The following is a 13,024-nucleotide window of genomic DNA, read 5'->3' as shown; positions in this document are numbered from 1 at the left end:
TTTTTAATACGTAACAGGCATTTATTTTATTAACTGAATTAAATTCTACATATACATTAAAATGTAAACATATCAAGTTACTTTGAAACATTTAAACCCACGCTTCCCTATTTGCTATTTTGAGAAATTTCACAATTAATGTTGTATGTGTGTCGTCTAATATCCAGCTTCCTTTTTTGTCAGTAAAATTTTACTTTGTTTAGGTTGTGAACACCAACTTAAACTACATTCAACGTTTAGTTTATATTTATGGTTTGCATTTAAAACATTTGAAACTTATTACAAAAATATTTATATAAATATTAAAATGAAAATAAAGAGAGAATTGAAATTCAATATTTTTCTAAATTATTTCATATGTAAATAGAATATGTACATTTTATCCATATGTTTCATAACGATTATAATGACGAATATTGATTTTTCGATGTTATTGCTGAATCACGCTTCAAAATATGAATTATTCTGTCCATACACACATTTATCCAACGCATTATAACATGAGCAAAACAATATGAAATACAAAACATTTAGTAATTCATCAAACGATATGCTCTTTGTTAACATGTAAACAATGTAGTATATTTTGTAACATTTAATACGAGCTAAATACATTTTAATTGCACCAATAGCTTTTCCGGATCCGTACTTTGTTTACTTGCTTACAGTTTTATACTTTCCCATTATATAATTGTATAATCGTGTTCCGCCTTTTAACCCCACCGTCAAGAAGACATCCAGACATGAAACTTATAAAACTCGCCGCAGCCACACCGATATTTGATTCCATTAAAAGTGGAACATTGTGATGCTATAAATTTTTGTTCGATATCGTGTGGTGGATATAAACTTTAATTTTGCGGACACCAAAGAAAAATGTATTGCCATCAGCTCGTTTTGTTATTGCTATTGACAGCTGCTATTAATTGTGAATTGTTGGACAATCTATCACATCGGAGCCACGGTCGACAAAGAAATTTATTTGGGGACTCCATATCTGCGGCGACGAGGCGTGGGCGATGTGAGTACTTAAATTTTGTTTTGTTTTAATGTACAGTCTCCCAAAGTGGCGTTAAATTATAACTTGTTTTGGTTAAGTTTTTAAAAACGAAATTCACAGAAATATTACGTCTTACAATTAGCTAAACATAATTTAATGTATCATTACAATATACATTATATATTTTTGGAAGTATTGAATTTTTTCCGACATTTTGAAGGCAAATTTAATTCTGATTTCCATTTAAAACAAAAGAGTTGCATATATTATGTGTAAATTTAAAGATGTTTCAAAAAAGTTTAACAATATTCAAGGAGGCAAATTGTTGGTCTATTTTATGAAAAAAAAAATCATATAAAGGTATGTGTGCTAAAATTTTTGTAACAGCTTTGTTATGTAACCACATAACTCATATGTAAAGCAACGTTAGAAATATTCATTTGTCTTGATAAAAGTGTACATTTAAATATCTATATTATTGTTAGTTATACAATATGTTTGATAAAAACAATACATCAATATAATTATTTATTAGTGGGTTATGTTAAGTATTTATTAATATTTGAAAAATATTCAAGAGTCAAAAGTAGAGCAACTTTAAAATAAAACAACTTTACGTACATTTAGCATTCTTTTATTTAGTATCTAGTGGCATATCCATTATTTTTAATAACTTCTAAACATCTTTTCGTCATTGATTTTGGTAGCTTTTCAATATAATCGTTTGAAATCTCTTTCGAGTGATTTTGAACTTCTTCGTAGAGTTCTTTAATATTTGACAGTCTTTTTGCAGGGATTTTCTGATCAATTTCTTCCCAAAGGTTGTCCATTGGATTGAGGTCTGGGTTTTGTGCTGGCCAAGGCATGACACGTACTCTTTGAGAAGTGAACCATTCTTTAACTATCTTAGTCGTATGTTTCGGATCGTTGTCGTACTGGAAGGTTCACCTTAAACTGATGTTACCTTCGTCAAATGGAAGCAATGATTCTAGAGAATGTCACGATAAACAAAACGATCCATTATCCCGTCTAACTTAACCAGTGGGCCCATGCCAAACCCAGAAAAACATATCAAACCATAAAGTCTCCTCCTCTATGCTTCACAGTGGGTTTACTTTTCATTAATTGGTTCTCTCACCTATGAAATATCATCAGATTTGAATAATTGAAGCCGACTTTCATCGGAAAACAAAATTGTTTTCCATTGCCCATCTGTTCAGTTCACATGTTCTCTCGCAAATAGTAGTTTCGTTGCTCTATAGTTTGCAGAAATGGCTTCTTTGTTGGTTTTCTACCATAGAGACCAGCTCTTTTTAGTCTTCGTTTTATGGTACTCACCAACATACTTTATTTAAATTTAAATCTACTGCAATTTTACTCTGTTTTTCTCCATTTCGAAACTTTTGTACAATTTGTTGTTTAATTTGTATCGTTAAATGGACACTTCTAGACATTTTTAGCTTTAAGGAACGATGTCGGGCACAGAAATAAATTATAAAATCAATTGTATTGAATATAGGGTTTGGTTGCTTTACTTATGAACCCTGTCCGAAATAAAATGTTGTATAAAAACTACGTAAATAAAGATATCCGTATATAAATTGAGGAAATGTTTAGACACTTATTAATGAAATAAATTTAAATTAAAAAGAATTATTCTTTTAATAAAATGATTAATTAATTAATTTGTTGCTCTACATATGAGAGATAATGTATATGTCAAGAGCTATTTCCTGATACACAACAATTTTTTTTATTTCTTCCACTGGAGCTAAATATTTTTATTTTCTAGTAATAAAAATTATTTTCATTTCAAATCTGAACAAATTTGATCTCTTAATATCTTCTTCTATTGACTTATGGTTATCGTATAAAAAAACATTTTTCTGCTTGGTCATATTGTTATTACCTGAAAATTGATACCAACATGCTTTTTAGTATTTTCAAGACCCTCTTATAAAAAGTGTTTTCTTCCCCTTAAATATTTTACCTCAATTTTCAAACGTCTTATATATTTGTCTGAATAAAAATTGATCTAGTCTGGAAGAAAACAATCAAAATCAACTAACGTAGAAATTTAAAAACAAATATTTAAATATTATTAATTTGAATCAAGTAAATTAACATTTAAAAAAATGGCGAATGCGTCATCAAAATATCAGTATTGTATTAACTGAATTAACTTAATTAAAATATAATTATACATTTTTATTAGAAATGTTTTAAATTTGTTGTTCATAATAATTAAATTGTTTTTAAGTTCAAATAAAATAATTCGTACTAAAACCGAATATAAATTAGTTCTTCAGTATTTAATTGTCATATGTATCTCTCTTACCTCACACATACTCATTTGACATGCAAATTTCGTTCTCATTATTCCAATTATTTTTTATGCAAATGTGGAATATTTTTTATTTGATTTTAGCTCCCACATTTCTCGTCATTGAATTGGGTTAATTTACATGCCAACGTAATTTGTGAATTGATTCTAAATTTTTCAAAAACTTTAATTAAAAAATACTGAAACGGATTGATTTATTATGTCAAATTAATACTTAAATCTTTACAAATGAACATTCCCAAATGGCATTTAAAATTCAATAAAACTTTTGCAATTTTATTGTTATCACGTCGCTTCGTGAAATCATTTCTTCCTTCAGCTAAATTGTTATCGCCAAAAAAAACGGTGTGCAATCCATTTTATTTGACAAATAAAATACTTAGAATTTTAATTATACACATTCTGTGTTTCAATTCGATTAAGTCAAACGAGTAAAATAGGAACTTGGAAATCGTTATTACAACAAAACCTATTTGAATATAAACGTCGAATAATGCATTTGTAATTGAATTTTTAGTTCTCTCCCTCTTCACGTACGTCCAGTTCAGTAATCAAGAGTGTTTGAGCGCCACAGGAGATAATGGCACTTGCGTCACCGCATCGGAATGTAACCAAAGGGGTGGATTGGCGAATGGTCCTTGCGCTAATGGATACGGAACGTGTTGTATTTGTAAGTAGGATCGTTTTCATTATCCATTATAATATTGATTTGTGCCTTTTAATTTTATTGACACCTTCAATTTAAAAGATAATGTATTCAATAAATACGTATGTAAATGTGTGTCCCAATTAAAGGGCTGTAGTTAACGACTGCCCAATTACAATAAAAGCCAATAATAACGTCGAAATCTGGACAATCAAATAAACGGACATAAAATGTCAATAAATCCATTTTGATGCTTAATCGCCAGTGGGACCCCCTGTTGAGATTGATTTTGAATTTTATTACAACGTGGAACATTGTTTCGGGCAGGAATTTTGCACGTTTGTATGTATATATTTCAGTGAAACTTACAGAAAAATGTTCACCTCTTAAAAATTAGTTCTAAAGTAACTTACACAAGCGATATTTTAAATTAAAAACACAGGCAAGATCAAAGTGAAGCAATGTAATATTTGATGCCCGTAAACAGGCTTTATTAAAGACCTAAGTAACAAAAGACTACGTTTATAAAATATTGCCCCTGTTACAGAATTTAATAAAGTAAATTGCATGTGAAGAACCTGTTGGTATACGATAGTAATTGTTTTATATTAGAATAGAACCATAAAATCAATGTATATTTTTGATTCTAATTAACACAATCGATAAAATACTTTTATGGTAAAAAATTGACCTTGTGTTTTGACAAACAAATTACATTCACTCATTTAAGTGAACACACACAATTAATGATATATGGTAATAATAAGTTTAAATATAGTCAGTGCGTGTCAATCAAGTAAACCAAAATAGACCAAACCTCACTATTTTGATGATATGAGTAAATAAAATTGATTTTTTATGTTATACAAAATAGTTTTCAATGTTATTAGATTAATTCCAACACTACAAAAAGCACATTAAATTATATGAAATGATAACCAAAAATTGCTGTAATTGACATTCAATCCTTTTTAACAACAACAATAATTAAATATTTTATTCACCAAGTTCCCATCTATTTCAACCGCAATCTGCTTCATTATTAATATCCCTTCTTATTCGAAATATATTTCGACGTATACCCATGTCAAAAAGTAGAGTAAGTTAACCAATTTCCTGAATATTCCAGCGAACTTTCTGATTGTCTAAAACATTCTGTGCGTGTTGTAAAATATATATACATGTGCAAGGTTGTTGGTTTTAATTTAATCCCCTATTATTTACCCAAAAATTACGAGTTTTTAAGAAACACGTGTAAAAATATAGTAAAAACCATATTATGACATTCTTAGATAGACTTTCTTTCTTTGAATAAGATGTCTACCTTATAAAAACCATCTAAAATGTTATTATCCATATTATTGTCAGTTATGCAGTATGTTTGATAAAAACAATACATCAATATAATTGTTTATTAGTGGGTTTAGTTACGTATTTATTAATATTTGAAAAATATTCAAGGGTCAAAAGTAGAGCAACTTTAAAATAAAACAACTTTTCGTACATTTAGCCTTCTTTTATTTAGTATCTAGTAGCACATCCATTATTTGTAATAACTACTAAATACCTTTTTTTCATTGATTTTGGTAGCTTTTCAATATAATCGTTCGAAATTTCTTTCGAGTGATTTTGAACTCCTTCGTAGAGTTCTTTCATATTTGACAGTCTTTTTGCAGGGACTTTCCGATCAATTTCTTCTCAAAGGTTTTCCACTGGATTGAGGTCTGGGTTTTGTGCTGGCCAAGGCATGACACGTACTCTTTTAGAAGCAAACCATTCTTTAACTAACTTAGACGTATGTTTCGGATCGTTGTCGTGCTGGAAGGTTCACCTTAAACTGATGGTACCTTCGTCAAATGGAAGTATATGATTCTAGAGAATGTCACGATAAACAAAATGATCCATTATCCCTTCTAAATTAACCAGTGGGCCCATGCCAAACCCAGAAAAACATACCAAACCATAACGTCTCCTCCTCTGTGCTTCACAGTGGGTTTAGTTTACTTAGGATTACTTTTTATTAATTGGTCCTTAACTTTTATCGGAAAACAAAATTGTTTTCCATTGCCCTTCTGTCCAGTTCACATGTTCTCTTGCAAATAGTAGTTTCGTTGTTCTATAGTTTGCAGAAATGAAGGGCTTCTTTGTCGGTTTTCTACCATAGAGACCAGCTCTTTTTAGTCTTCGTTTTATGGTACTCACCAACATACTGAGTTCGTTTATTTTTTGATTTACGTGGGATGTGCTGATAAAAGTGTCGCAAACAACAAACATTTTTGTTTTCCTGTCCACAGCTCTGTTAGTTTTGGATTTTCTACCTTTTTTGGGACTCCTTCCAATGTATTCCTTCTGTTAAAATTGGAAATCGTCCTTGAAATGATCGATTTGTTTAAATTTAAATTTACTGCAATTTTACTTTGTTTTTCACCATTTCGGAACTTTTCTACAATTTGTTGTTTAATTTGTATCGTTAAATGGACACTTCTAGGCATTTTTAGTTTTAAGGAACGATGTCGGGCACAGAAATAAATTATAAAATCAATTGTTTTGAATATCGGGTTTGGTTGCTTTATTTATGAACCGAAAAGTAAAAAGTACTTTATACAATTTTTTTAGATTTGTTTAAAACTTTTTAAAAACATTTCGTGCCGTTCCAGAAATATGATATTCAGGGGATTTTCATGAACCCGAATTTAAATACGTTGTCGAATTTTTAAAAATATATGTATCAACTGTACCACCAGATTTAAATATTATTTCACATTTTTGTACGTTGGCTTTTTTAAAATAGTAACACAAAACGTATTGTAGGCAATAGTTTGGCAGTCCGTATTTTCCGGATTTCCATTAAAGTTATTTTTTAATTTTAACCGTAAACATGTTCAGTTCAAAAATGTTATGGGAATTCGTTCAGCAATTATTTATTACACGCGTAACACGAACATCGTGCATAAAACAAACGATGTTCACCTGGTTTAAAAGCTGTTTCGTACATTTAATACGGTTTCCCAAAGTTCATGAATTTAAGATATTGTTTTGTATTTATGCTGGGACACCTAATATCATTCATTTGGTTTTTTATAGTCTTGGCTTCGTGCGGAACAACCATTAGAGCAAATGGCACCTACTTCGTTCATAATGGATATCCTAATCAGTATGATGGAACGGGATCCTGTCAAGTCACTCTGGTAAAATCCGATCCTGACGTTTGCCAGTACAGGTAAATAACATCTGATTTTACATATGATATAGGTTGCTATCACAAATTTCAAACATGCATTAGTGTTAATCGTTGTTGCGACTGTAACTGCGGTTGTCGCTTATTTACTAATGTAGTCCTCGTGTGCAGAATTATCACATTTAATGATGTAGTAATTAATCCTTAATTAATTATCAATTTTTTTCTTACTTTATTATATATTATGTAATTATTTACTGTAAATTTCATATTTAATGTGACCCTAAATATTTTTCCCCGTTTCAAGCCGCATTTAGCAAAAATATTATTTATTATTAAACAAATAAGATGACATTAATAAAATAAAGAGTTTCAATAAAATCAAAACTTTTTAAATCTAAATAGATTGGATCTACCTGACCTCCCTTATCCAGAAAAGTGTATTCTGAATAAGGGAGTAAATAATTTTAAAATTATAAGAATTGGCATACTTGAAAGGAATTCTTCTAATTTGAAAATTATTGAAATGTTCTAACCCAACAAGAGGGTTGGGTGGTGTAGGATCAGATCCTCTACATACATTCTCTTTAATATTAGATAATATTAGATCCAGTATTCGATCTAATTCCTAAAACACATGTCTTTCAACAGAATTATTTACAAAAGCGTATTAAAATGGTCCAAGAAAATATTTTATAATTATGTAAAACTTCCATGGACATAAATAATTCAAACGTGAACACATAATTTTGAAAACTAATATAGGGAGGAACATAAATTAAAATAATGGCAACCCTTGTGACATTTTCTATCAAAATAAGAGCTCTAGTAACGTTTGACCAAAGATCAAGACGTCTAGAGACTAAAATGTCTCTCATTGTAAGAAGAACAATTCGACCTCAAGTTGCTTGTGCAACTTTAAAGTTTCTGTTTAATAATGACTGTATATTTAGAGAATAATTTACATAACTCAAGTCAATAATATATTTATAGAAAATATTAATTATTTTGAAATCAATATTAATAAAAAATTATATTAAGGAATACAGAAGGATTATCCGGTTTAGACGGAACCGAGGTCGACCGGAGTTTCCGGAAAATTGCCTAGAAGATTGATCCCAAATCCAATGCGGCCGTTATAAAGGATCTTGATTTAGTAAATTTTTATTTAAATATTAGTAACAACTATAACAGATACTATTAAATTTTGATGATATAAATCATAATATAATGTTATATTAAAAATGTATTTAATACAAAATATGTCGTTAGATTAGTCAAATTTCAGAAACATATAATTAGAGAGGAAATAAAAATAAATTTGCTGGATCAAAACCAAAAGATAATGTTACAGGCGAGCCCTTGAAATTAGCTCCGCAATTTATATCCGCATCAATGTCTAATGATGTGAAAGATTCCCCAAAATCCGAGTAAAACCACTAAAAGTTGAGGGTAAATCTCCATAGGCAATATTTCATGTGCAGTTTCAAGCAGCAGTCCTAACAAATGGATGGATCTCAACAAAAAAGTAACTAACTTGACTTGACCTTGACAGTGCGTAGAGATTCTTTTTCGCTTGTTAAAATAAGGGGAGGTCAAGTTGGATCACACCAGAAGAGAGTACAACTATTATTAATGTGTTGTGGGCGCAGTGTAATTCTTCAGTTTTATGGATGTACTTCTAAAGCGTATATAAAACACTAAAGGAAAAAGATTGAACACAAACTGAAAGGGTATGTGCTTAAGGTCCTCTTGGTGTATCGAGGGCAAGTCTCTTGAGTGAATTTTTTTAAGCCCAATATTTGACGGATTATTCTGACTATTCTTTTTTAACATAATTTACTTTGAAGCATTATTGGTCGCTTTATATACATGGAGTGGTTTATACCCGACTTCCTAGGATTTTTCTCAAATTTTTAGATATTATAGTTACAAAAACAATGTGAATATATAGTACAAGATTTTTGACTTTTTCAAAAAAAAAAAAAAATTCTCAAATTTCGCCATTTTAACTATACTAATTACAAAGTCACAATTTTTATATAGTAACACAACTTTCTATCATCATTTATATCCTGTTATATATTCTTTTATCAACAATAACCAAGATCCAGATGCTCCAATGTAAAAGAAGTACCACCTTCAACATCTGAATACTCTCTGAATGATTCTAAAGAGAATTCATTCTGAGGAATACTTTCTAACAACTTTGGTTCAACAGTTTTTATCTAGTCCTGCAATTAGTGGGTACTTAAAAAGAAATTGATTGTTGAAAAGAGATGAATCTTTAGTTTAATGCAACAAGTCCAATCATTCGAAATATTAAATATATGAATGTCCCAAATTAGAGAAAACTTAACCTGCTATGCATAAAATCAAGTGTAAACTAAGCTTGGTAACAAAATTAAGTTGAGAAAAAATGATAAAACATACGTTCTAATTAAGAAATATGAAATGAATGGGATTATAGTGGTTTATTTGTTGCATTAAACAAAGTTTCATTTATTCATGAACCCCTTTGAAAAATTTTATAACAGTTTAGTAAAATAACAATTATTTAACAGACTATAGTTGATTGTCAAGTGAATTATTTCATTAAAACAGCCATAGAGTTGGTGTAATTCACAATGTGACAAAGTATACTATGTATGCAGTATACTAAAAGTGGAAGTGAAAAAGAATGTTTTTTTACTTTATTGAAGTTGCGCTTATCACCCCGTGTTATAGCTTATAAGGGATACTGAAAGAAATATTGCTAAGATTAATGGATAACAAGTATTAAATGACATGTTTATGGGCATCCATTATTTTATATTTAGTTTCCTTTATTTAATTATTTTCTGACGAATTAATCTATTTACTGTGAATTAAAAATTTTAGCCTAGAAACGTTATATGATAATATTTGTCAGATATCCATAAAATCTAAAGGAAAATATTTTTATGCGGACTGATTGTATGGTAAAAATATATTCATATACAGCAATAATAGCAGATAAAGTTTTTGTCATATAGGCTTGTGTATGCATTTATTTTTACTTAGTATACTTAGTAATAAATTGCCTTCAGCCACAGGTGAATAGTCAACGTATATAATAAAGATTTATGAGCATACCTTGTGAAGTTAAGCAAAGAATACTTTGAATAAACCTTTTGTAAAAGTTCCAACCGCACATCATTTCCAATATTCGTAAATAGCGTAGTAAAACGTATAATGTGTAATTCATCCAAGTAAAACATTTTTCTATGAAACGATTTCTTAACTAATAATTGTAACGTCACTTAGGAAAAAATTGTGAAATTAGGAAATGAAACGAAGCTGCTTTTTTAGCACAAATTTCCAACAATGATTTTTAGGTTAGACTTCGAGCAATTTAGCATAATGGGTCCGGAGACAGAAAACAATATGTGTAACAATGATCAATTTATTGTCTCTGGGGGCAGTCCAATACCTCCAATCTGTGGCACCAATATGGGAAATCACAGTAAGTACTGTTCTGTATATTTCAGTATTTATCTCTTGTTTTAAGCTATTCTATACAAACATTATAGATGAATATATTGGCTACACATAAATTCAGATAAATATTAGTAATAAATGAGGATAATTACCATATAAAAGAATTATTCTGAAGCAGATTATTCCTTTGATTGATGATTCCCCCTTAAAACATATTTTAATTGTAAATTTTAAAGAAAACAATGCTCATTTTATGTTTATATTAAAACAATTTTGGTTTGAGGTTTGTATAGAATAGCTTCTTTTAAGCTATTCCATATAAACATTACAGATGAATATATTTCTCACACATAAATTCAATTAAATATTAGTAATAGATGAAGGTAATAACAATAAAAAAAAATAATTCTAAAGCAGATTATTCCTTTGATTGATGAATTCCTCCTTAAAACATATTTTAAAAAAAGTAACAGTGAATTAAAAAAAAAAAATGTTCATTCACAGTTTTAGTTTAAAAATTAATAAATACATTATTTATTATTATTTACGTTGTGAAGTACATAATTGATAAAAAATATAATTTTTCATTTCATATTTCCAAAATTATCTAATGCCTTCATCAATTAAATTTATTAGTTATTTTATAATTAAATTAATATTATTTTTTCGACTTCAAGTAACTTGGGGTTAAAATGTTTATCTCTGTACCTATCTGTTTTGAATTATATATATGATGAAAGGCATAGCGTGACTAAAAACATTCAACAAGTGCTATTTGGTCCATAAATTGAATGTATCATTTATCATTAAAATTTAACCTTTATTTCAAGTTGAACCTTGCAACTATATAATATGTAATAAAACGTTAACTTTTGACGTTGTTGAATATAATATCGACCGTTTTGACATAACAGTATCAGTTTTATTCATCATTTTATTTTTGAAAATAAATTCAATTAAAAGGCAAAGTAACTTTTATAATAAATTTCAGTATATGTCGACGCAGGGGCTGGCAATAGTCCAATTACTCTAACTATAGTGACAAGTGGACCTTCGTTTCCCCGAAGTTGGAAAATCAGAGTGACGCAGATTTTGTGTTCTTCCTCGTACAAAGGTAAATAAATTTAATTTACCATAAGTGAAATGTTTTCCTGGAAAATCCGACTTTTACGAAGGTAAAACGTTTTCAAAGTACGATCAAACATAACAATAATACGTAAGTCATTTTATAATAATAAAAACAGAGGAACTAAAAAGAATGTTCAGTTGTAATAAATCCGATTGTCTGAATATTAATGTTTCAGCTGAGGAGGGCTGTTTACAGTACTTTACCGGAGTTGCCGGAGAGATTAAATCTTTCAACTACGACCTAAATAGTGGTTTACAACTTTCTAATCAAGATTACAGCATATGCATTAGGACGGAACGGAATTTCTGCGGTATACAGTACAACCAATGTCCGGATACAGGTAATGAACACCCATTCTGTCTCATTAATAATGTTAATTAAGCGAAATCTCCAGCATCATCTAATAACAAACTCAGTAACTCCAAGCTACGAATATTATTATCTTTTTATATTGTTGTACTGTGTTCTGTTTTCAGTTCATAACCGAACACAGTCGTTCACTTTATCAGGAAACACCAACAATCCAATTCAGGCAATGGTTGGAAGCACTGGCAGTGCCAATTTTTGTCAGGCGGATTATTTAATTATTCCAATGGCAATGAACGTAGGTAGACCTGTGACGGGTGTTTCAGCCAACGTTGATAGAATATGCGGGGGAACCCTCAGTGCAGATGTTTCCCTAAATCCAACTCCTATCCGAAGTAAGTAGTTAGTTCATAACGATATTCAATATTGGAAATTTAACTTTCCCCTTAAGGTCACACTTTATTTAATAAAATTATTTTAGGCAACGTAAAGCCCTTCCGATTGTGGTTTCACACGGACGGTGTTGAGGCGCCCACTGATATATCAAACCGTGGGTTCTGCTTGAATTATGTTCAACAACCGTGCACAAGCAATTTATCGTAACATTAGGTGATTATTGATACTTTCGAGGGAGAAACCGGGTCGAGAAAATTGTTTTAGAAAAATTCCCTTTTGGAAATTTCAAGACCTGACAGTTGTTATTGTTTTCTATGAAAAAATTGAAGCAAGTTATACTGTTACTGTTACTGTTATTGTTTGACGTTTTAAAAATATATATTCTTTTAATTTTCGAATTACATGTTGTAATTTGAAACAGACTAACAGGTTGAGTTTATCTCAAATTATGGTTTTAAATAGTTACTGATGGTAGAATTGAATTTGTTTAATAATAAAGCACTTTATTGAAATGCATTTTACTTTTCCTGTCACAATACCTTATACATTTCTACATAACAGTTGGT

General features: G+C 29.6%; 1 protein-coding gene across 1 annotated transcript; it reads left to right on the top strand.

Annotated features, from left to right (window-relative positions):
* Positions 1-876: 876 nt before the first annotated feature.
* Positions 877-12,779, top strand: LOC109597535 (uncharacterized). Its single transcript, XM_020013253.2, has 8 exons — positions 877-1,021; positions 3,862-4,014; positions 7,075-7,210; positions 10,525-10,652; positions 11,619-11,741; positions 11,932-12,096; positions 12,233-12,457; positions 12,544-12,779. The coding sequence occupies exons 1-8, from the start codon at positions 877-879 to the stop codon at positions 12,663-12,665; spliced, it is 1,197 nt and encodes a 398-aa protein (XP_019868812.2). The 3' UTR covers positions 12,666-12,779.
* The last annotated feature ends 245 nt before the right edge of the window (positions 12,780-13,024 follow it).

This window comes from Aethina tumida, chromosome 2 (assembly GCF_024364675.1).
Source record: "Aethina tumida isolate Nest 87 chromosome 2, icAetTumi1.1, whole genome shotgun sequence".
Classification (NCBI taxonomy): domain Eukaryota; kingdom Metazoa; phylum Arthropoda; class Insecta; order Coleoptera; family Nitidulidae; genus Aethina; species Aethina tumida.
Note: the sequence above shows the minus strand (reverse complement) of the source record. Positions and strands in the feature narration are given on the sequence as shown.

What these genes read in the sequence shown, in the direction of transcription:
- LOC109597535 (XM_020013253.2), top strand. Translation starts at nt 877, where the DNA reads ATGTATTGCCATCAGCTCGTTTTGTTATTGCTATTGACAGCTGCTATT. An exon ending in GGCGACGAGGCGTGGGCGAT is followed by an intron (nt 1,022 to 3,861) that starts GTGAGTACTTAA and finishes TTGAATTTTTAG; the next exon opens with TTCTCTCCCTCTTCACGTAC. An exon ending in CCTGACGTTTGCCAGTACAG is followed by an intron (nt 7,211 to 10,524) that starts GTAAATAACATC and finishes AATGATTTTTAG; the next exon opens with GTTAGACTTCGAGCAATTTA.